At 36.2% G+C, this 26,675-nt stretch overlaps 1 protein-coding gene across 4 annotated transcripts in view; it reads right to left on the bottom strand.

Annotated features, from left to right (window-relative positions):
- Positions 1–26,675, bottom strand: part of nek11.L (NIMA-related kinase 11 L homeolog) — a 152,666-nt gene that overhangs the window by 64,187 nt on the left and 61,804 nt on the right. For all 4 annotated transcript variants that reach the window (XM_018267502.2, XM_041566043.1, XM_041566044.1 and 1 more), the window contains 7 exons: positions 26,131–26,249; positions 22,460–22,524; positions 20,783–20,909; positions 14,273–14,422; positions 14,101–14,179; positions 10,215–10,300; positions 8,440–8,559 (listed from right to left, as the gene is read on the bottom strand). In XM_018267502.2, the coding sequence (XP_018122991.1) occupies positions 8,440–8,559; positions 10,215–10,300; positions 14,101–14,179; positions 14,273–14,422; positions 20,783–20,909; positions 22,460–22,524; positions 26,131–26,249 (746 nt within the window). The remainder of the gene's footprint in view (positions 1–8,439; positions 8,560–10,214; positions 10,301–14,100; positions 14,180–14,272; positions 14,423–20,782; positions 20,910–22,459; positions 22,525–26,130; positions 26,250–26,675) is intronic.

Raw genomic sequence — 26,675 nt, 5'->3', positions numbered from 1 at the left:
CCTACATCACTAGCCCACCCCATGTCCATCAACTACTGCATAATAGTTTTAGACACAGATGTGGGACTGATCATGTGCACACATATTCTGTATAGTATGATGTGTAGGTCTTATAAGCAGCCACTCATAATACATATATAATATTTTCCTTAGTGTGAGTTCACATTTTTGCAATAAGACTGAGCTGCTGAGCTCCATCTGCCCGTGGGTCACTCAGCTGCTTTACTGAGCCACATATACCAGATTAATCCAATGGGAAACATTCACACATGGGTAGTCTCTGCTCACTCACAAACTGTTACACTGCTTTTGACAATGCTGCCATAGTGATGAAATGGAAGTTATGTAGTCATAGGCCCTATCAGTTGCCTCTTCCCAGTCCCCATCCTCCAACCATGGGATGTCCCTGCTCCAAATTGTACCCGCTGCATCAAATGAAGGTTTAATAGTAGCTAAGAGAATCGAGTACAGTCTTGTAACAAGTTTTTTGGTGGTGGGGGCTCTAAGAGCTGCTTCTATCTTAGAGGTTGTAAGGTTCATATCGTTCCCTTGGAATTGGGTAGTGACGGCCTGTCTAAGCTGGAGATAAGAGAACCAGGGAAGAGGCTCCTGGGTTTGGACATGTGTAATTTCGGTCTTGGGGCGTACCACTCCTTCCTCAACCAAGTCCCCAAGTGTACGTAAACCCCATTGTGGCCATATTTTGTACTCCGCTATGTGTTGCAGATGCGGGAGGACGGAGTTCCCCCATAGGGGTAACTGAGGCGACAGGAGAGGTAATGGTAGGTGGCAAACTTTGAGTGCTGACATCCAAGCTTTGTATGGGGTGATTATAACTGGGTGGGTTGTGTGTAGATCAGGAGATTTATGAAAATGACTCTGTTGAGCTTGCCAAAGTGGCCTGCATTGGGAAGTTCGGATTATATGGATCTGGATTAAACCACCAATGTATATAGTAGATCTGAGCTGCTAATGAATAAAAATACCAATGTGGGAGTCCCAATCCCCCAGATGAACACTGTTTGGGCCGTATCAAGAGAGGCAAAGAAGGAGCGGGGATGGGAACAGGGGAATTATGAAAGATGTAGAGGAATTTAGGGAGAAATATCATTTTTAGAAGATTGATTCTGCCCCAGATAGAGATAGGTAGGTTAGCCCACACTTTCAGTTTATCTTTCATAGTGGAAAGGATCGGTTCAAGATTCGAGGGTATAAAGGCATCTAAATTCCTATGTACCACAATGCCAAGGTATTTGAACGAGTCCACCCAGACTAGCGGGGTGGGAGGAAATAAGTCAGGGTTGATATTGGTGTCAATAGAGAGTATGCTTGATTTTTCCCAATTAATTGGAAGTTATGTAGTAGTTAAACTACAGCTAACTATGTGACTAAGAAACTGCTTATAAGGCCCACACATCATACTATACAGACTGTGTTTGTATCCTCAGTGTCTGGAGTGGCTGACTAAACGTGGACATACACTGGCCAATAAAAGTTGCCAAAAGACCAAGTGGGGTCCCTAGGGCCCACAATCAGATCAGACGAACATCACCCAGTGGCCATACTGGGGCAAGATCTGCTCGTTTGGCAACCTCTCCACTCCAGGCAATGGGGACACACACAGTCTGTATAGTATAAATAGGATTATAAGCAGTTTCTTGGCAGTTTCCATTTCTTCACTATGGCAGCTTTGTCATAAGCAGTGTAACAGTTTGTGAGTGAGCAGAGACTACTCATGGATGAAGTTTTCCCATATGGATTAATCTGGTAAAACAGCTGAATGACCGACTGGTGGATAGAGTTCAGCAGCACAGTCTTGCTGAAAAATTCTGAACTCAATCTAAGTAAAATACTGTTTTTCTAATTATATTATTGTATGACATGCACCTGGATTGCTGCTGGGCAAGGAACTCCGCAGTTCAGATTTGATAGTATTAATTATTCAATGTCCCTAACTCTGTGCCTTGAAATTCTCAAAACAGCAAAAATTCGCAAAATGCAATGGGCGTCAAAATAATTCTGACCCGTGTCAATTTTGACGCGAGCTACTACGTGCAACTATTTGGTCCAAATGCATTGAAGTCAATGGGCGTCTGAATAATTTTAATGTGTGTGTCAATTTTACTAGCGCCAATTTTTAATTTTGATGCAGCGGAATTTTTGACGGCGGAATTTTTGCAGGCAAAATAATTCGCAGACAAAGAAATGTGGTAATTCTCAGCGAATTTGTGCCTGGCAAATTTATTGGCCCATCACTAACCCTAATCACCAAGGCTACACATTGTACTACATAGATTTTAGGGGTCATTTATGACTACAGTTGCCATCTTTTTTACCACAATGCAGACAGAAAATGTCTAGTGGTTGTTTTACCAATATTTATTGAAATTGTATATGAATTAGGGCCTTATGGGGCCCTTATACCTCCTGGCCCACCCTACACACACAGGGTCTACTTTCTCTGTAGTTACCCCCCCTGCTTCTGGTACATTTATTACAACATGGCAGGTAGGTGTGGCCTGTCCCATTATTGCTCTCAGCTTAGACAGGAAGAGGGAAACAGGAACAGGAGTGAATCATAAGACAATGGCAAAACAGCAGGCATGCCCTTAATCAAAATGGCCACACAAGCAGGTTATTACAATAAGAATAGCCTAAAATGATCATATTTATGTTTTGCATACTTTTCTTTCACTACAATCATTGTAAGTGCAGCATTATATTTCTCAGCCATTTGTAAGAACTTCCAATCATGAACCTGTAATGTTTAACAGCAGCCCTTTTAGGAAATGTTTGTTCATGTTTATTACTATGCAGCAGAGGGGACATTAGAGCAGCGTTTTTCAACCTGTGTGCCGCGGCACACTGGTGTGCCGCAAACTAATGCTAGGTGTGCCGCCTCACCGCCTCACCGCTTGAGTCGGCTTTGCCGCACACCTGCCCTTCACGCTGCTCTCAGCCTGGCAAATGGCACCGGAGGTCCTGCAGTAGTGGAGGGGACCCGGTCCAGCTGACTGGACGGATCTTGCTGTGTGTTATGCGTCAGCGTGTCACGACGCCACTTCCTGGCGTGATGCAATCTCAGTCTAGTCTAACTCTAATCCGTGCGCATGTGCCCGCAGCAGCAAGTAGCGCGCGGCTATAACCCTGCAGGCAACATGGAAGTGAAGTAAGGCGAAGGATGGGAGGGAGGGTGTGAATGCTCTGCCAGATTCACTCCAAACCACTCCAAGTAAAACAAGCATCAGGTCTCCCTTGTCCCACAGTAAGACTTTGCTCATGTTTGACAACAATGTTCAGTTAAAATAAAAGGTATCTCACAACAAATGAGAACCTCAACTTTCACAGTGTCGTCAAACTTGAGTTATTATCCCAGATATAGTTGAGTTGCTTGAAAATAAAAGAGCCTTCCCCTGAGAGCCATTAAGCAAAATCTGTTATGCATTTGGAAAGTATTTGGAGGAAATGCCCAAGAATCCCCAATTGAAACACTATTTGTGCATTCTATTATAGAAAATAAAAAAAACACATATTTCCTGTTTTTCTGTGTTTCAGCAGCCAGATGACTTATTTAGATAGACATTATTTACTGTGAGTTTTTTCTGACTACAGATCCCAGTGCATTGCGTAACCTTGCTCCTTGTTTGTTTATAAGGCTGGTGACTTAGATTTTTGGCAGGGTTCTCTGTGTACAAATTCAAATAGTACAGGTATAGGATCCTTTATTCAGAAACCCATTATCCAGAATTCTTCAAAGGTCATAGAGTCCATTTAAATCCATTTTAAAACATATTTCCTTTTTCTATGACTGTAATAATAACACAATACCTTGTACTTGATCCCGACTAAGATATAATTAATCATTAATTAATCATTACTGGAATCAAAACCAGCCTATTGGGTTTATTTATCTTATAATAAAAAATTATCCATTTCTCTGGATTAATGGCCTTTCCATCATTCCATCATATAAGACTTATATGATGGAATGATGGAAAGGCCATTAATCCAGAGAAATGCAGGTCCTCCTGAGCATTCTGGATAACAGGTCCCATACCTGTAATACGTAACACACAATCTACTGTGTGTTACGTATAAATAAATAAAATAATCAATAAAAAAATAATAAATCATACTGAGTAGATTGAAAAACAACAATAATAATTAATTTGATTTATTATTTTTTTTTATTGATTATTTTATTTATTTAGTACTTACACCTTACTTAAAATTTAGAAAGAAGGAAAATGTACATGGCACACCATGGGAGGCAGATTATCTCCTGCTGTATACAGGAGAAACATAAACATGATTAAAATGTGCCTAATGTTTCCCCCCTGCAGAGCTGTGTTTGAAAACTCATTGTAAAAATTATCCAATTTGTGAACGACAGTGAAAGTGATGGATAAGTTTTTGAAGAGGAAAAATGCTGACTCTGAACTGGACCCAGATGAAGGCCCTAGTATGAGTGGAGGTCAAAAGAAAGCAAAGACGGTGACGTCAAGCAAAGTTTCTGGCACGAGGCAATACAACGAAAGCTATCTTTCATTTGGATTTACTTTTACAGGAGATGCAACGACACCGATTCCGTTGTGCTTGGTATGTGGTGAAAAGCTCTCCAACAGTGCTATGGTCCCAAGTAAACTTAAACGCCATCTCCAAACTAAACACCCTTCACTTCAAAACAAAAATGTGGAGTATTTTGTTCACCTGCGTGAACACACGGAGAAACAGGCAACTTTCATGAGAAAAACCGCAAAGGTAAATGAGAGAGCCCTTAAAGCTAGCTACCACGTCGCTGAACTTGTGGCTAAATCAAAAAAGGCCCACACTGTGGCAGAGCAATTAATACTTCCTGCCTGCAAAGCCATTGTAAATGAGATGCTCGGACCCGAAGCGGCTAAAGAAATAGCCAAAATCCCTCTCTCAGATAACACGATTTCCAGACGTATTGATGAGATGTCTGCAGACATCGAAAGTTTGGTTTTGGACAAGATCCGTATCAGTAATAAATTTGCGTTGCAACTTGATGAGTCTACTGATATAAGTGGACATGCTCAACTCTTGGCCAATGTGCGTTTTGTGGATGGAGACGCAATCAGAGAAAACTTTCTATTTTGCAAGGTTTTGCCAGAAAAAACAACAGGAGAGGAAATTTTTCGGGTCACATCAGAATATCTGGAAAAAGGAGGACTTAAGTGGGAAAACTGCACGAGTGTCTGCACTGATGGAGCTGCAGCCATGGTCGGGCGCACCAAAGGCTTTGTAAGCAGAGTGAAGGAAAAAAATCCAGATCTGATCATTACGCACTGTTTTTTACACCGCGAAGCCCTCGTAGCCAAGACTTTACCAGCAGACCTCGTTCCTGTGTTGGATAATGCTGTGCGCATGGTAAACTTTGTGAAGTCACGACCTCTGAAAAGTCGCATATTTGCGGCTTTGTGTGAGGAAATGGGAGCGGAGCATAAAACCTTGCTGTTTCATACGGAGGTCCGATGGTTGTCGCGCGGCAAGGTGCTGGCCCGTGTGTATGAGCTGCGAGAGGAACTTAAAGTGTTTCTGACAAATGAGCGGTCCGATTACGCAAAGCTGCTTGCAAGTGATGAGTGGTGTGCAAGGCTGGCATACCTGGCAGATATTTTTCATCATCTGAATGAGCTGAACACACGAATGCAAGGCCGAAATGAAAACCTGCTTACAAGTACAGATAAAATAAATGGATTCCGTTCAAAGGTGCAACTCTGGCAGCAACATGTGGAAAGTGGCAATCTTGAAATGTTCCCACTCACCGATAAATGGAAAGATGTTAATACTGCTGTACTGTGTGAGCTAATAGCTAAACATTTGAAAACTCTTCAGGAGAAGATGTCATTTTATTTCTCTTCAGCCTCCACGGAGTGCCTTGACTGGGTTAGGGACCCATTCAGCTCAGCATCAGCTGTTGGAAAGGACATGACTTTACAGGAGCAGGAGGAACTAACTGAACTGAGACAAGATCGTGGTCTCAAGCTAAACTTTGCTGATCTACCTTTGGACAGTTTTTGGTTGGCAGCTGTCAAGGAGTTCCCCATGCTGGCCAACAAAGCTATTTTGACATTGCTCCCATTTTCCACAACATATCTGTGTGAGGTGAGCTTTTCAAGCCTGACTGCTGTAAAATCTAAAAACAGAGAAAGACTGAGAGCTGTGGAGGAAGATCTTCGTTTGTGTCTTTCATCGATTCCTGCCAGGATATCAGCTCTGTGTTCATCCAAACAGGCCCAGGGTTCACACTGAGTGAGTATAAATATCAAAGATTATAAAATACTTTTTTCTTTGTGTTTATTTGATTCCTAAATATAACCGTCATTCTTCAATGTTTAAAAAAAGCTTATATTAACAATAGCACTTGTAATATTGTTAATATAAGCTTTTTTTTCACATTTTCAGCTGGTGGTGTGCCGCGGGATTTTTTCAATGAAAGAAATGTGCCTTGGCTCAAAAAAGGTTGAAAAACACTGCATTAGAGGGCGCCCTCTATAGCAGGCCACATACTATGCCTTAGGGATGATGCAGCCATGTTGGGCATGTTTTACTTATTACCATTATGTAACTATAGGCGTGGTTTTCTTTCCTTGGAGAGGTAAAGACATTTTCAACACAGAATCCTTAATGCTTATGGCCAGTTCTAATATGCCAGAACACATGGCAGGTTAATTGCAGTGGCAATTTCATGTTAAATGTCACCCAGTAATTTTAGTGCCAGTTTCATATATTGTATAATACCCCAGAAAACATGGGGGAATTTTAGTGCTGTTGAGAGAGTTGACCATTCTCAGCAACCCTGAACACTGTCAGAAGTCAGCTGTTGAACACATTGGGGAGCAACGTGTCATATTGGCTTTGCCAAAATGACATGTTACAAATGTGACAGAAGAGCACAAATAGCTTTGCATTCACCAGGTGGTAGAGGCATTCTTCTTGGAAATTCTGGATGTATTATGAGTTGAGCTGACATAATAACAAGCCAGCAGGAGAGCACAAAGACATTTCTTTTTGTGCTCAGAGGCAAAGAATATGTTAACCTTTTCAGGACTGAGTGCAATTGAAGTGCAAGGCAATATACACGGTTTACACAGTTAATCTGGGTTGAAAAAAAGATAACTGCCCATCAAGTTCAACTTTTCTGTGGTATCCCCAAGAGTCATTGACACGTATTAGACAATAAAAGAAAAAACTTGTTGCATTTTAAAATGAATACAAAGATATTTACATACACACAAACTATAAACCACTAATGTCAGCACAATATGATGAGTTCTATAAATCAGGCCACTGATTTGATGGTCACTTCTGTTTGACATCTTGACAATGGTCTCTGAAGGACTGAAATACACTAAGGGGAATTTAAATAAAATTGCTAGCGTTGTTTAAAATGGCGTTTTTGTGAATGTTTAGCGCTGCTTGCAATATAAAATCATTTGCTGGCAATTATTACATTGCTTATTATTGCTAATCAAAGGTTAGCGTTAACACCTGTTCTGGAGTTTCGTTAAATATTTCGTTAAATAGTTTGTCAGAAAAAACAGTTTGTGATTAACATTTTATTACATACACTGCGCATGTTCGCAAAACCCAAACATCAATATAGCGATATATTTCAGATTTTTTTTTTTTTGCACCATAATTTCTGGTATTCCTGTGTTTATGCTACATCTCTGCACCTGGGCTACAAACTTTATTTTAGTGAGTGCCCCCTACATATGTTATATACAAATACACACACACGTATATATATATAGTGAATAAAGTACCTCCTATTGTAAAATATAAGGATATTATAAGTTACAGAGGAGTTTCATGACCATATAAAAGTACAAGGACGAAGGCCGAGTGTTTTTATACAGGTCATGGAACTCAGAGGTAACTTCTAATATCCTCATATTTTACAACTGGGGGTACTTTATTTATTATAATACACAAATTTCAGTGAGTCATATGACAGAAATGACATCAGAACTCACCGTTTATAACTGATGACATCAGAACTCACCATTTATAAGGATATCATTTACAAGATATTCATGGCTTTTGTGTATTATATATATATATATATATATATATATATATATATATATATATATATATATATATATATAATTTTTTTATTTAAATTATATAGTGGTGCATGGTCAATGAAAATGATATGTCAAACACATTAACCAGGTTATTAAGCCTAAATAATTCACAGACTACACAGAACAAGAGTTCTGCACACATGGCTATGTGCCTATAATGACATTCTTCATCATGAACTTATATTTATTAGAAGATTAGTGTAAACCTGTAGTCTTTCTAAGATAACAGATCTCCATTTCATGTTTTCATACCACATTTGACTCTACTATAAGTATATATACTCTGTATAGCATTAACTAAATGGAAAATAAAAATGTTTACTTTAGTCTCTTTGCCTTCTCATCAGCAACATTCAGCTTTCGTAACCTCATTCGTTCTCTTGGGGTCATTTTCTGGACCTCAGAGAGCTCCCGCAGAGTTTGGAGATGAAACTTCCTCTGACTATAAACAGAGAAGAAATCATTTTCAGAATATTGTTTTAACTAGATAGAATCTCTATCGAAAGAACAATTTATTAGAAGAACCTTGCAAAAGAACATTTAATTTTGTGATATATAATATTAAAGTTTATTTCAAATCTTAGTTTAAATATAAGCTTAAAAAAGCAGGTTATATCTTTTATTAATGTCACTGCAGATGAGACATGATGAATATGTATAATTTTGTTAAATAACTTCTCTTTCACTGTAATCCATTTAAGCCCAGCTCTGCATAAATGACAGAGGGTAAAAGTAATTATGAGGAAATGTCAACATAAATCAAATAAAATTACTTTAGACATATCTGCATTTTAGTTAAAACAAATCTTTAGAAGGTTGTTCTAAAATCTGCCATACATCTGTCTCTTTAGAAATTGTGGGCTTAAATTTGATACAGTTCACAAATAATGGCAAAACTGTGAGAATTATACTTTGCATCTTTTGATTCAGTTTTTATAGTTGTTTTGTGATAATTATTTTGCTCTCAGGTTTGCAACCAGCAGCTTCTAATAAAGTCAGGTTAAAACTGCAATGATTTGGTGCCACATTGCAACATGGGATTAAAGGAGAAGGAAAGCTACCGAAGCAGTTTATTGCCAAAAGCTTAGCCACAATAGTGCAAGCTATAACACTATATTTATTCTGCAGAATGCTTTACCATACCTGAGTAAACCTCTGTAGAAGATCTCTCTGTTTGTTTAGGATAGCAGCTGCCATATTAGCTTTGCGTGACATCACTTTCTGCCTGAGTCTCACCCTTCTCGCTCATAGCTCTGGGCTCAGATTATAGCAGGGAGGGAAGGAGGGAGGGGGGAAGAGGAGCAAACTGAGCATGCTCAAGCCCTAGCCCTGTAGGTTTATGCTGAAAACAGAAAGTCCCATGTATACACATATGGTATACACATATTTATATAGACCTTTTTGATAAAGCTTACTTAATATTAGCCTTTCCTACACCTTTAAGCCTATTTAACATTATAACTTATTGGACAGGCATTCCTCCAGTCAGTTCTGCAGTGCTCTAGAACCTCCTCAGTTTTCAACCATTTAGCTGTGCACATGCCACAGTTTAAAATATTGCAGAATAAATTAAAAAAAAAACACAACCCGTCAGTCCTGCAGTCAGACCAAGAATGCAAATCTGTGCAGCAGCTTGTTTGAAGAAGCAGTGCATTCTCAGTGATTATTATCAGGAGTGAGATTTGTACTCATTCAGAAGCAGTATACTATTACGGATGGATGGGAGCATGCCCAGATTAATTCTGGTGGCCATCTTGATAATGTAGCACAACCAAAATGGCGCCCATGACAAAGCTGTAGACGATAGACGTTACAAAGGGCAAATAATCAAGCAATCAGGGACAGCAAAGGGGCCTCAAGGATAGCAAAGGTTTCCTTGTCCTTGAATAAATAAGTGCAAAATTAGAGTTTGGTATGTTTTCAAGTTTATTCAAATTTATAAAACAAATACAATATGAATTTTAATAAATAGGTCTCCCTGTGTTAATATCCATTAAATGCAATCCTCTTATTTAAGGTGTGTAATAATATTTTACAAGCTCTTAAATGGTGGTTTGATGTACAAAAGAACATATTTTACATATTTGTTTTACTTACACAACATTTCTTATTTGGTCAGCTTCTTTCTTGCAGATGGCTGTCTTGTATTTAACCTCAGCTCCATACAATTCCCATTTTACTTGCTGAAATCAGAAAACATGTCATGAACAGTGTTAAGGAATAATTCAATATGTTTTTGTATCTAGAGCACACACAATATGTGCAGAGATAGCAACAACCAATCAAAAATATCCACAAGTGTTTAGCATATGAACCACTCACAGCTAGTACTGTAGTTGCAATGACCAGGTATGAATGTGTATCAATGTTAAAAAAACATGTTAATTTATTACTTTTTCTTCCACAATAATTTTTGTCATCATCACCATATCCCAACTCCTCACTTTTAGTTTGACAACTAACAGCAGCATGAAATATTAAAGTCAATATTCATGCCTTGGGGTAGAATGTCTTAGGTGTTTTGAGGCACTAGGCTGGTAAAATTACACAAACAAAGATTACTATGTTTGAATATAGAGACAAGACAACTTGTCTTGTCTCTATATTCAAACATAGTAATCTTTGTTTGTGTAATTTTACCAGCCTAGTGCCTCAAAACACCTAAGACATTCTTAAGATGAATTTTTAAAAAATAAAGATACCCTACGCTTTTTAGTTTTGCTAAAATATATTTTGGTGTGTCCCAAATTATTATTATTAAGGGGGTTATTTATCAGAGGTCGGATTTCAGAGCTTTGTGGGTTTTTTTAGACCTCATATGAACTCACAACTCAAATGGTTTCTAATTTAAGAAAAAACTTGAATGTAAAAAACTCAAATCAGTGTAGTTGGGGTGAAAACCTCGAATACTTGAATTTATCGAGCTTCAGCTAAAAAAAAATTTGAATTGCTTGAATTTTTGAGTGAAACCCACCGAAAAAACTCAAACATCATGAAGGCTATTAACATCTTCAAATGGTTCAAGGGACCTCTGCCATTGACTTCTACATGACCTCGACATGTTTTAGATGGTGTTTTTTCAGATTCAAGCTATTTCCAGCTTCAGGTTATAATAAATCTTGAAAAATTAAAGTTTATTTTTAAGAAATCATTTCCCCTCCCCCCAAAATATAGATTTTTGACTGGAAAATACCCTGGAAAACTCAAATTTTTAGTGGAAAAACAACTTGACCTTTGATAAATAACAACCTAAGTGTGTGGAACTAAATAAATAGTTGTATAAAACTCAATAATACAGAAATTATAAGCAGCAAGCAAATCATGTAAAAATGACTGTATACATCTGTTTAAAATATGCTTGATATCAGTTATTAAATGCATTTTGGGACATTTGCCCTTTTATGTGCACATTGTAGAGGGAGAATTTAGACATATACCTACACCCTAATGGAAATATTAGAAAGACATTCAATGCATTAAACATGAACTTTGTTCCAATCATTGGTACACTGTGTTAAAATGGCCTGATGTTTGTTCAAAAACATGGATTGATTTGATTGTCTAAGAAAATAAACACAAATCAATAAAGGCAAGAGAAAATATTTTTAGGGCCTTCCTGAAATAACTAAAGATGTTGTTTTTACTTGAACAATATTATAGATGGACTCAATCCCACTTTAAATTCTAAAATGTGTTTATTTATTTATTAAAGGGAAAAAAACGTTGAGCACTAATCCAGCTACAGACTCGGTAAACAAGCATTTTTTTATTCATTTTAAATGATTGCCTTAGCTAGCATATTTATCAGATGTACTTTGAAATGGCGTGCTTTATTTGGATACTAGCCACAAAGATTTTTGCTACTGCCAACCATCTATGATTATGTTGCTACAGTTTTTCATGTGTTGTATAAAAACAAAGATGTTACTCTGGATGAAGAAAGCTGTGTGCAACACATTATCTGTTTGTGTGCTACAAGGAGAAAATCAATTTGTGCCATTCACTAATATAGATGTAGATAGACACACCTTGACAGAACTTAATATATTTGAACACTGGTGCTGATTCAGCTTTAAGTAATTTTGCTTTCCAATCCTTCCTGGCAGCTATTCCAAAAGTAAACTGAGGCTCAGAATGTGCTTAGTTAATCCAGAGGGCAGAGAAAATGTCATTACCCATTTGAAAAGAGCATGCCATTGATAGAACAAATATTTATCAGTGTATGGAGACTTCTGTGAATATGCACCTGCAAATCCTACAATCTGGAAGCAACATTTTGCAAGGCTTTGCTTAAGTTGCAGTTTTGCAAGCTGATATGCACTGACGTGAATGATTCCCTACAAAGTGACCAATATTTGATATTTACATGTTAAGGAAAATGCATAGACAGCATTTTAAAAATTTGCTTTAAATAAAAAGTGTATGCTAGTGCACCAACACGGAAATGGTGACATCAGTAGAGACAAAGCATGCATTGTACACATTGTGTATGCACAAAATGCATTGCTTCCTCACACACCTACCGACTACACTATTTACACATTGTACATGCACAAAATTCATTGCTTCCTCACACACCTACCCACTACACTTTTTAAACATTGCACACAATTTTGAAACAATGTTTTAGTGCATCAGAATTTGAGGAGTTGTAACATATTTTGATGTAAATTATGTCTTTACTCACAAATAATTACTCAAATTATTTTCAATAGGAACGTAACGTAATAATGGAGTTTTCCACATTTTTACAGTAATGTGTTAGTATCACTATAAAAAGCATACCTGAACTAATCTTATGTCCTAAAACAAACAACCCCCTTTACTTGTCTTTAACAGCAACACTTCCTCTTCCATGGCCGCTACAAAAGTGAAATTGAGCTTGGGGTCAGGGTAAAGACCAGACAGGCTAGAGAAATTATATAAACCGTGCCCGAATTTACTGGGTCATTGCCCCACCCCAATTTCCTACTGCAGAGCTAATCCGGAGTTGGACTGGTCTGTCAGAATACCAAAGGAGCACCCGGGGAACAATTTCAATCAGCGAATGTTAAGTGTTGGGCCCTAAAAGGCCCACTTTGAGCAAATCACTCACCCTTGAGTAAATCACTTATCTTCTTTATTGTGCAACATACTATGCAAATATACATATTGCAGTGCTGATTAGTCATTTACTCAGATGTACATAGCATGGGTCTATAGAAACCAGTGCATGTTTCAGTCCTAATACGACCATACAAGTAAACAGCCCTGTATCATGGAACATGGCTTTTTTATGATTCTGCCTAAGAGGACATCAAGGGGGTTATTTACTAAAATCTGATTTTATCTCATTATTTTAATTAAAAAAACCACAACCAAACTCCCATACCCGATTTGACCTTATTTATTATTTAAAAAGCTTGAATTAATCAGTTCGGGAATAAACTTGAAAAAAACACACAAAAAAATCGTATTGTATGATTTTTTTTTGTCTTTTTCCCCAACTGGTAAGATTTTTTCGGTTTTTTTTCCAACAACAGCGCAGACCATGATAACTTCCAATTAGGATAGGGACCTCTGCCACTGACTTATACACAACCTCAGCAGGTCTGATTTGAGTTTTTGGTTTTTTTTAAATGAAAGATTTGAGTTTTGCCCCAAAAAAAGCCTTACCACATAAATTCAGAGTTTCATAAATAACCCCACAAAACTGATTTTCTTGCATTTAATCTGCAGTTCAGAATATTAATGCCTAAAACACTTTACCAACTATTAGATTTGTTTGGTGGTTTTGGCTTCTATGTAGTAGCTCAGAGCAAATTGAGCGTGAAGAAGGTTGCTAGACACAAGGAGATGGACAGGCAAGATCAGAAAGATATAGACCTACTTACAAGGCATGTATCTTTACTGTTTTAGGGTAGAAGTGCATTTAGGGTTTAGATCCCTATGCATACAGTACAGTACTGCTGAAATGAAGTTAATATGTACTATACTTTTTTACCTTTAGTTGTTCACTGATAAATGGATCTTGTAATATTTCTCCAGCACCAGGTCGCAGGACAGGATCTTTGTTCAGCATTCTAAAAATATACAAGTTATAATAAACTCATTGTTAATGTAATTTTTTTCAGCAAAAAGGCTATTCTTGCAGAAATAAACAAATCAGGCAGTACCTGTTCATTATCAAATTAAGGTTGCTTGAATAACAGTCTGGGAGAGATGGTGTTTCCCCTTCAACAATATTAATAACAACGGACAAGAAATTGTAGCCATTAAATGCATGTTCCAGGTGGCACATCTCATGAAGGATACAAGCTAGGGACCTAAATAAAAAAAATGTACAAATCAATCCCACAGTCCAAAAACATATAGGCGTCTAATCAAATTGGCTTGTGTGTGTGTGTTTGTGCATTTAGAAGGTAAATTAGTCTGTAAATTCCACTGGGCTGTGAAGGACTGAATAAATCTCTTTAATGAATATTTGTCGCAATAGAAAGGCAATAATAAAAATAGTTTATATAATTAAAAGTCACAGTTGTAGTTCAGGCAATGGATTTTTTAATGCAAGCAAACACTGTCTGAAATCTGCCCCTTCCTGTAATGCTGTTGAATAAACATCAATAATATGCCTAACTTCTCACGATTAGACCGCAGCCAATAGTCACTCTGTCTAAGGCATGCGCACTCACAAATTTTGAGTCTGGCCCTCACAATACATTCTGGTGCACGTAGAGAATGTTGCGTGAAATTAAATAATTAGGTATTCATTTAGACTGACCGATCTGTTTGTACACTGAGAATTTTAAAAGTGGACACAAAAGAGCATTGACTGCAGCCAAAGCATTTTAAACAGACATAAATTATAAATATGTTAAAACAGTTTAATTACAGTCGCTCATTTAATCTTATCCTGAAGACAAGGTAAAGATAAAAGGGAGTTAATAGGAGGCCAACATGTCTGAAAACAACCACCAGGCTGGACAGAATAGTTAAAATGTATAAGATGTTTTGGTGGCATGCATTTGGGTCATATAAGCTGAAGGAGGGTAAGTGAGTCAGGAGTTAATAGAAGAGAAGGATGAAAAATAATACTGGGTGTCAGGACTCCCGTGTCACCCCTCCAGCGAGATGGGTTGTGCCTACAGCTAGGTGTATTCTGCCTCTTTAAAATAATTTTGCATTATGATTTTTCTAAAATCATAATGCAAAATTTTTCTTTAAATTAACTTTTAGTATGATGTAAACTAGAGAATGATATTCTAATTTTTTTTATTCGTGGTTTTTGAGTTATTTAGCTTTTTATCCAGCAGCTCTCTGGTTTGCAGTTTTAGCAATCTGGTTGTTAGAGTCCAAATTACCCTGGCAACCATGCATTGATTTGAATAAGAGATTGGAATATGTATAGGAGAGGTCATGAATAGAAAGATGGTTTATTAAAGGTAGCATTAACAATAACTGTGTAGCCTTACAAAGTATTTGTTTTTAGATTTGAAAGCTGGAAAGATTCAGAAGAAGAAGGCAAATAATTAAAAAAAAAATTATACAAAATAAACTAAAAGTTAAGAAAGGCAAACCGCCCCTTTAACATGTCCTTGCTACAGAAATATCTATTTGTGGTTCACTTTGACTGGTAATAAACACCCCCAGCAACACCTGACCACAACCCCCAGTGCATTTAAGTTGCATTCCGGCAACTTTGTTGATGATAATGGGTATATTGTAAGATACAGCTTAAGAACTATCAGAGGTTATATGTAAGGATTCTCTTTCTCTGATCAAATGAAACTTGATGTGGCCCATACCCTGCCAGATTTGGGCCCAATTTGGCCACCCCATGTGCAGGGCCAAATTGGGCTGATTATACATTCGGGCCCACAGAGGCATGTTGGACAAGAACCCCATCAAAGAACCACCAATAAGCTGCCACAGAGTCGACAGCCTGGATCATAATTAATCCTTTGCCTCTCTATAGCTTCATTAGACAAATACTCAATGTAAAAAGAGGGTAGAGTTTATTATTGAGCACAGTTTGCACCAGTTCTGGTACCCTTAGCAACCAACCAGAAGATAAAATTTACTAGTCTTCTGTTTAAAATGAAATGTATTTATTGGCTGTATGTAACTAGACCTGGATCAAACTTTTCCCTTCCTATTATATTATGCCCTAAATTTATTTTGAATCAATGTCAGAAATAACTCATTGTCAGTGATAAATGATCCCGATACAATTAGTAAAATGATTTACACGGATTTCACCTCATCGCATAAATTATGCTCATAGACTCAGTAAAATGATTTTACCCAGTTTCACCTCATCGCTTAAAGAATAAAAAGATGAACACATTTTATGACTGAAAGCCAGAAAATAAGGACATGAAAAAGACAGATGCACTATGAAGCCCCATTTCATAAATCCCAGAATTAACCATGCATATGTTATTCCAATCTGCTTTTACAAAATACTAGGTTATTTAAAGCAATCTTCCAAATCACAGCAATGTATTCAATAAATCCTCACTGAACATCTAATCAGGTTGCTTCAATACAGAGCTGTTTTTCCAATTAAAACCAGCATTAAAAAGTCTGAAAGATAAGTGGGAGGAAACTGTGGACCTTACAAGTATGAGTGTCCATCTATAAACTTTGTTTTTTTTTTAAATATCCATATGTTCATTTCTGTGAGTGAGAGAAATTAGATACACACATCTCTTCATAATTATGTAAAATGGGAGTTTTCAGATGACTGCTTAAAAACAGCTGCATTGGATGCGCATAACTATTCATTATACAAATCACATGACACAATCACTTCTGATTATATTATAATAATATGATATATATTATAATATTATAAGAAAGTTATGATATTATATTATCAGCATATATTTAAGCAACACATTTACAAGAAATAAAAAAAGAACATTTGTAAAAAATAATCACATTTGATGGCACAAAAGAAAAGCAAACCATTATGCTTCAAGTTCTATTGTCCATTAAGCAAAGACACGAGGGCTCATTTATATATGGGTGCTAGAGCACTATGGAGCCCAAAATTGGGACTCTAGTGGTCATTTATTAAGCAGTCTGGCAAATTCAAGGTAACATACTCCATGAGGGACACCAACATGCCTTCCCAGTCCACTGACCCATAATCTAGTCAGTTACCCACTTTACCGGTCAATGGTAATGTGCTTTCTAAGGTCTTCCAGGCAGATTTGAGCAAGAGGATGTTCATTATAGAACTTTTTCTAAGATTTCTGTACCAAGCAGGAGACACCAGGTACAGTATATAAAGGAGGACAGTGTAGGGAGGCAGGCAAATGACTACAATCACAAGGGGGGGCCTAACAACTTGGCACCCAGTGATTTTACCTGTCCTTCAGCTTTAGCCAGTCTTGTAAACGTTGGTTTTGAATTATGCACCTCATAAATTATTAATGTCTGTTGCAGAAAGAAAGGTCCCTGTATCCCTGTAAGGGGATCACGTGGATACCCACCCTAAACAACATGGAAAGTTATTTTTGGATGCTGAACAATAAGTTAGCAGCCTCTGGTTCAATAATACGAGATGTTATATATTGTTTTTTCTTTTATTTGTCCACCATTGTGATGAAAAAGCGAGTTATAAGCAGTGTACACGTCTTAGCCTCTAAAGACTAACAAAAGCTATACTAAGAAATAGAACTCATAATTGAAATCATAATATTAGGAACTCATAGGGAGTTATTTATCAAAATCCAAATTTATCTCATTATTTTCTGAAAATATACTCCAACCAAATTTGCAGGGGTTATTTTACCTTATTAATTAATACATATTCCCCAAAAATTCCAGCGTGGGAAAAAATTTCGGAAAAAACGGTGAAAATCGCAACATTCGATCATATGATTTTTCAAATGCCGGCATTTGAAGGTGGCGGGCGGGGAGAGAAGGAGAAGAGCTCAACCCGCACCCATCCACACCCTTCCCACCTTCTAACTGATGTATACAGTAAATCCATTGCCCTTAGTGCTCTACAGTTCAGGAATATTTCTTAAGCAAATCTGTGTCTCTTTTGGTGAATTTATGGATATTTTTGTGCCATGTTTCAGAACTGTTGCTATTTAAACTTTACAGTATATAAGCTGTATAATTGGTAACATACTTAATATCATTACCAAAATTGTCATTTAAACACGGGAAAATCCTCATAATTAATCAACTGAGTTTTATAACCCTGGTTATTATCTCTGTGGTACAAACAATGCTACAATTGTACTTTTATTATTATTATGCCAAAGATGATGTTACATGGCAATAAATAAGACTGTCATAAATATATGAATCAAATATATATTTAATGTTAATTAGGATGTATATAAGGATTTTCCTACTGCATTTTGTAAAAGTTGTACTAAATAACCCATAGTGACATGCTGGCTGTGAACCATTACATTGTGCAAGAAGCCCCCAGCTAATGAAGCAGATGGTGATTATGAAGTTCAGGTACACTGAAGGATCCATACACCTGATGCTCTTTTCTCTGCACTTCTGCTTGGTCTTTGTTTTGGCTTTGTAACACATTATCTTCACTCTAATAATTTTCATAATGTCAGATTGAACCTTTGCTTTTATACTAGTACTTATGATAGCCGTCTGTATTCATAATGCAAAACAAAAGCCTGAAAGGTCTATAAACAACTGCAGGGAAAAGAGCATCAGGTGCATGGACCCTTCAGTGTACCTGAGCTTCATAATCACCATCTGCTGGATTAGCCGGAGGCTTCATAATGCCAACGTTATGGATGATGATTAATTGCATTTGCAACCGGGACATTAAAAACCTAGCATTAATGACTGCACATGACCTGTAATCTTCTCAAGCTCCCAATATGTTTTCTAATATGCCTGCCTGAGTTGTCTATACATTAGAATTAAAAGAGCCACTACCACATATTTACCTTTTGTATTTGTTTAAAAGAAATATTGGTAGTCGTTCATTTTGCTTTGATTTTCTTGCTTCTATTAAAGGAGTGCTTATTTAGATTAAAGGTTTTTTTTTAATCTTGTCTAAACTGCTGTTATCAGCCTGGCTGACTATAACTTCCCTTATGACCTCCCATAGGCTCTTCTACCAATTAAGTAACTTTATCAAGAGGGGACATAATCTAGTGCCTAAAGTGTGGCAAAAACAGTAGTACATTGCAAGGGAAGATCAAATAAACCCAACAGAGGTTTCTGATTATTGAACCATGCTTTGAATTCACACAAAACTTTGATGACTATAGTGAGAAAAGAAAGAGGAAAAATTTATTTGTTATAGGAATTTATGTAATGGCTAGTTTATAACCCTAAATCCAATTATACCCGGCACCCCAAGTTGCAATTCAAGGTGCTCATGTCTGGTGGGCCCTACCCATAGTGAGCCCTTTGCCCATTCTCAGGCACAGGGCATTAACTCTTTTTTACTTATTCCAGCTTCTGCTTATGTTTCATTTATTCCAAGCAGTGAGGAAGATAGGAAAGAGGTAGTTTAAGACTGTGATGGGGTCGGGAAATGACTACATTTATTGTCAGAGATAAGAGGGACAATTGGAGAGGCTGTCAATGATATAAGGAGGACAGCAGGTGGAAATTCCCAGAAAGCATTTACATATTTGGGAGACCAACCTTTTAATCTAAGCATTCATAGAGATGCTCCATCTGCACACTGTCTGTTTCTTGTCTGTGCTATACTCTGCAGTCTCTCTGTATCCACTGTGCTTTTACACAGCTTGCACAAGCAATAATGGAACAAAAAGAGCACATAGGATAGCACAGCTGCCCACACAGAATTAGTCCTGAATGTGTCTTTTCAGAAACAGCTACTGTAGTTGCTGTACTACAGTAACTCTACAATTAATGTTCCCCAAAGACTTCACTGAACTGGCATATTGTGTGCAAATAGTGCCTTCTAGGCTATATTAATGAGTTATTTGAACAATGAACATGTGGATTCCAAGATTTTTTTCAATAAGAAATAGTTTAACTGCTCCAGTTGGTGGGTCTTTGGTGTCCCTGTCCAATCCTTCCTGGATCAAGAACATTCAATAAGCTTCTCTCCATCGTGTGCATTCTTGACATGCATGCTGAGGGTATTTCAAAGAAGGTCCATCTACTGCCTATCTGTATGCACTGCCATAAATATTCCACATTATGGAAAATGAGCACTACTGACTTTCTGTTTCATCCGAATCTCTATTACACTGAGCTAATCTATCGGTTATATTTATCTGTAGTAAATTCTCCTAAAGCTTAATCTTGTTTACCCCCATAAAGACTAACATCTGCTGGATTCTTTTTTGAGACAAAATAAACAAAAGATATAAGCAATAATCAGCTGATTCAATCTAGCATTTTTCTTTTGTTCAGTATATAAAATATGCATACATTTCCGTGCCATTTGAATTACATACAGTTCTGCGGAGAATGTGGGTCAATGCGAAACAAAACAATTGCAGCTATATAATTAGTACATAATATTTTTACATGAATTACTTAAATTGTATTCAAATACATAGTGTTAATTCAGTCATGTTCTATTAAGAGATCACTGCATTTCCTCTTCAACAGAAATGTATACTCTAGGGAAACCTGACCCACATTGCACCACAGATGCATGCTTAGCAGTCAATCCACAGAATGCAGTAAAAACGCCTACTCACCAAATGTCTGACTTTGAATCATAGCCCTGATGTTTCAAAGCTTCAGGGCTCATATAATAAGGGGTCCCAGTGAATGTTGTTGCCAGATCACATGAGCCCATCAAAAGACGAGAAACCCCAAAATCCCCTGTAAAGTACAATATAAATAAACAATTATATACTTATTATATATAATATAATTATAAACTAAAACCAGTCTGTCCTTGTTTATAAATGTGAACACACGCAACTGAAAAGTAAAATACACTGCAAACACACATTCACATTAAAATCTATGCTCACAAATTATGATTAAATGCTAAATCATTTTATTTATACATTTTTGTTTTAATGTATTCAGTGTTCTAGCAATTCATTCTTTCATGGGAAAAGTTAAACATAATTTTTTAACAGGTTGTGTTCACTTATATATTTATAATTTAGTCTACAAAAGATGATTAATAAAATGCCTTTCAGGTCAGAAGGGCCCAATTATGAATACAGAGCAATGAGCAAAGTGCAACATTTGAAAGTAAATAGCCATTTTTACCCACAATTCAGCATTATCACTGAATTTCAGTGGACACCTATAGAGTGGTGCCAGCAGCAATTTGCCCACAATGCATTGATATGGATCGAGGAATCTCAGTGCGTGTTTTTCCTACTGTATTTGAATGCAAATGCTGTTGCTTCTGGTACACTGCATTAGAACAAGTCAATTGTTGCTTTGAACTAAATGTACTAATGGTATCCTTGAAGTGCCACTAGGTCCAGACTGATGGCAGTTCCAGTGCAATCGCAATCAATTTTTAAAGCTTGGCTGAGAGTTAAGGCTCCAAACAAGTCTCCAAGGAGCATGTTGGGACACAGGAGCCTTTGTAAACTCAGTTTTGCATCCATTTTAGTGAATTAAAGTGGTAAATGCATTTGTACAGATATGTGACCTATTATCCAGAATGCTTGGGACCTTAAAATCACTTAAACATAGAGGGGGGTTATTTATAAAAGTCTGAATGCCAAGAACTCAGAAAAATTCCAGTATAGAATCAAAATTTTTAGTGGGGAAAAAAACTTGAAAAAGTCTGAATTGAAAATCCAACATCTCAGACCTGCCGAGGTTGTATACAGTATAAGTCAATGGGATAGGTCCCTATCCTATTTGAAAGTGGTCTATACTGAACTTAGCTAGAAAATCCGACTATTTCTGACTTTTCGGGCAAAAATCCCATAAAGCCAAAAAAATTGTACGATTCGTGTTTTTGCTTGATTTTATCGAGTTTGTCCCAGATCCGATTGAATCGTGCTTTTTTTATTAATAAATAAGGTCACATTGTGGATTTTTTTATTTAAATACCCCAATTTTGATAAATAAGGCCATAAATAAACCCCATGGGCTGGTTTTGCCTCCAATAAGTATGAATTATATCTTGGTATATCTTATTATTTGATTAAAAGGGAGTCTTTGGGAGGCAACCTTATGGTAATTTGATGCTTTTACAGATAACAGATGTCATACCTGTATAACAAACATGTTTTAGGATTTACATTTTATACCACTGCTGAAATAAACTCTGCCAATTCATAGGTAACATTTCTGTAGTTGATTTCAGTTGAAAAACAAGGAGCAGTATGTTCAAAATATTTACCAGATTTTTTTCCGACTTACTTAATCATCTGACCTTTTTCAGAAAATCTTACCAATTTTTAGCAAATTATTTTTCAAAAATATATTCTTTGCCTTTAAATCTCTGTGTAGAATTCTCCTGCAAAGAAAGACAGAAGAAGGTCATACGCAAATGCTAGCATAAATCTGTCACATTAAATGCATTTTTTTCATGTTTAAACTAAACATGATCCAAGCCCAGGAAGTCTGTGAAGCTATTAATTAGGACAAACAGATAATCATAAAAAAGCACAAGGAACAATATGAATGGGAAGCAGAAATCTATAATTAAACTGACAAATAAAGATTAGAATTTTAAAATAAAGAGAGAATATTTTGCAATCATGATACTTTTGACTGCAAATGCAGAAATGGAACAGGCACATAGCATAACAATTCGGTTCAAAGCCCACAGTGCAATGTGGGGTTTTGCAGAACTAAAGGATAATCCATGTGTATTTCTGTATATAAAAATGTGACTGATTAAACCCCTACAATGTCATTTATATTCAAGTATATCAGGATAAGACAAACCACAAATAAATCACTAGAAGATTAATCCAAATTTAATTGGGCGATTACATTAATATTAGGAATTATCAAAGTACTGTAATGTTTGTTCTAAATTGTAAAACCATTATCTGTATCCAATATTTCTCTGCTTACTTGGCTGTGTAAATTGTTCAATGTCCTCTACAGTGTTGAAGAAACTTTAAAATAAATATTTGGTCTATATTTCAAAAGGAAATTTGTATAAAAACAAATTTTCAGGAGTAAAGATGTATTTGTTAAAACACTTAACTGGCAACAAGATTGTAATATACAGTTACTACAAGGTGCCCAGAAATAAATATGGATGGCAATGTAGAGTTTCTCTTAAAATGTAGTCAGAAAATAGATTTTAGAATTAAATAAATAAATAGATATATATATATATATATATAAATATTTATGAATTATTGACCAGATGGTACAAGACACCTCAAAAAAAGCATAAAACATCTCTAGGGGCTGCAATAACATTGGGATATTGATATATATATGGTGGGTATGTCCCATTGCTCAAACATATTGGAGAAGGATACATTTGTATCCTGGGTTCTTTTTATATCATGTGGCTACCATGGACAATTTATATTGCAGATAAACGACAAATGATATCAATGAATCATTAAATATCAGTGAATGATATTGAATATAGTAACTTGATTTTTTGTATTTTAATTTGTATCATTATGCTGTCAGAGGAGAAGGAAATCTTTTTTCCTTTTTCAACTTTTTCTTTGGTCTTACTAACTTGTCTCTCCCTCACCCAGTTTATACTAAAATTCAGATACAGGTATGGGATCTGTTATCTGGAAAACCATTATCCAGAAAGCTCCGAATTACGGAATGGCCATCTCCCATAGGCTCCATTTTATCCAAATAATCAACATTTTTAAAAATGATTTCCTTTTCCTCTCTAACAAAAAAACAGTAGATATACTTAATCGTTATTGGAAGCAGAACCAGCCTATTATGTTTATTTAACGATTACATGATTTTGTAGTGGATTAAAATATGAAGATCCAAATTATTGAAAGATCTGTATCCGGAAAGCCCCATGCCATGATCATTCGGAATAACAGGTCCTACTATGTAAAATAAAATGAGCAGACTATGATTATATGCTTGTTTTTGTTTCTGGAAATGCAGCTAAATATACAAAAACAACAAAAAAGTGGCACAGAAAATGTGTTGGTCCTACTGTAGCAAGATAATAGGATGCTTTGCCCAGTTTTACTGTATTATTCAAAGGATTAAACCAGATATTGCATAATAAACATGCCAATTTAAGCTTCTGCTGCTGATGATTACAACTGCTGCTTGCAACTATCAATTTTCACCCAACATTTTTTAGTGGTCAAAGTCATGTTTGTTAACCTTCTGTGAGAGGTTTTCATAATTTATTAAAGGTCCCCTATGTTGTAAAATAATGTATTTTTTAACCTCTTTGTGCTTAGTACTGGATGACAATTCCTTGATCTCAAACACACCCCCTCGTGTATGACTTTCTTTATTTACATATAATGATTTGTATATTTCTCTTACACCACTAGAAGTATAGCATTAATTCAAAGTTGTTTTGGTCAACCTCATGTGAGGGGTTCTCATCATTTATAAAAAGCCCCCTATGTTGTAAAATAATGTATGTTTGAACCTCTTCATACCAAGTGCTGGGTGACAATTCATTGATCTCAAACACCCCCCCACCCTTGTATGATTTTCTTTATTTACACAGAATAATTTCTATATTTCTCTTATACCACTAGAAGCATAGTATTCATTCAAAGTCATTTTTGTCAACCTCCTATGAGGGGTTCTCATAATTTATGAAAAGTCTCCTATGTTGTAAAATGATGTATGTTTTAACCTCTTCATACCTAGTACTGGGTGATAATCCTTTGACCTCCAATATACCCCCTCATGTATGTGTTTATTTATATAGAATCATTTCTATATTTATCTTATACCATTAGAAGTATAGCATTAATTTATTCTATTTATGACTTCATATGATGCTAGAGCATTCATGTCTCATATTTATAATTTCTTGCAGCAATATTCTCAAGTATGAAGATATCTGGGAAGATGTTGCATAGACTTTAGCACCACTGAGCTTCCAAATGTTTTATCGGAGATAACACCAGTCGAAAAAAAATGAAAGAATATTGATAAATATGAGAAAAATATTGATCTGTGGGAAATAACTCATTATCATAGTGATGACATTTACTAAATCAGCTCCTAAGTGTAATAATTGGGATATAATGTCCCTGTATTGCAGTCTACCTAGATTGTTGGTAGTATGTACCATAGAAATGGCTTATGGTAGTGCTAGAGACTACAGTAAACAATTATAATAGTGTCATGCTTGATGATACACAGAAGGTTAAAAAAAAATAAAGTCAAGAAAATGTATATATGTAAGAAGAGAAACACCCATAGCAGAGTAAAGGGGAAGAACAGCGAGGATTATCAGAAATGAAAGGTAAGGGCAGGCTAAGAATGGAGCACTTGTAGACGAGAATGAGAAAATGGGTTCTTCAATAACAAGTAATGAAAGTGACTTTAGAAACAATGTCAAGTGCTTTTCTATATAATAGATATTCTACCCACAAAGAGCAACTAGAAACAGATTGCAGGCGAGGTGGGTAGTGCATAAATGCATAAAAGCATTTAAAAAAAAAGTAAATTTTAAAATATTTTTAAAACTTAACAAAAAGAATTGGCCAAATGAAATAAGCAAGTAATACTAGGCATGCAACATGTCGATGATACTGACTGAATAACATTGCCATCTACTTTCAACTAAACATATTGATTCTCAAGATATATTTGTTTTTCCCCCAATCCAACAATGGCAAACTGTGTTTTTTTCTTTCATAGGTTTTACATTTTCCCTGAATTTATGTTAATTTGAGGTACTCCCCCTTGAAAATGTAAAATCGGGATTTGAATGTACAGTATAAAGGTGGAGTCTATAGTTACCAAGTAGGAACTGCAATGAGGCATTCCAATACACATGACAAATCATGGAGAAGTTACCCTAAGATGAGTTGAGGAAAGTATCCATTGAAAAGAACCTACATAATGTAAAATGTTTAGCACTGTGATATACCAAACACGAATATAGTCATTTACACTATTAAAAGAGTGAGTTTACCTTACATGCATGTAGTTAACACCAAGTAATAACTGGATAAACCATTCAACAACCTGACTTTCAGCAATTGTTTCCCCATTCTTCTTGCATTCACGGATTTTAAAATCCAGATCTCTGCCCTAAATTAAAAACAAAACAAAATTATTCTGGGGGTTTACTTTTCATTTGATAAACATGATATTGGTGATTTCATTACTTAGCTACAAGTGCCAGTTCTCTTGCATGAAAATAAATGGAAAAAAAAACATTATACCAATCACATGCACATCATATGAAATTAAAAGGGGAAAAAATTAGATTTTTCCTGTGTATTGGGGGATTTTCACCAGGCAGAAAATTCACAAGGACATTTATTATTATATGCAACAGTTTCGTGGCCACAAAAATGTGATCTTTTACGAAGTTGATTACCCAAATGCACGTACTGTAATGGACCTATAAATATGGGAACTTACAGTGTTGAGGTATTGCACCATAGTTTCATGACTATGTATTTTCTCTCCGTAAATGGACAGAGTGCAGTATTTTTAACCATAGTTTCATCT

Source organism: Xenopus laevis, chromosome 6L (genome assembly GCF_017654675.1).
Source record: "Xenopus laevis strain J_2021 chromosome 6L, Xenopus_laevis_v10.1, whole genome shotgun sequence".
NCBI classification, from domain to species: Eukaryota; Metazoa; Chordata; class Amphibia; order Anura; family Pipidae; genus Xenopus; species Xenopus laevis.
The sequence above is the reverse complement of the archived record's forward strand: the minus strand, read 5'-3'. Positions and strand labels throughout refer to the sequence as shown.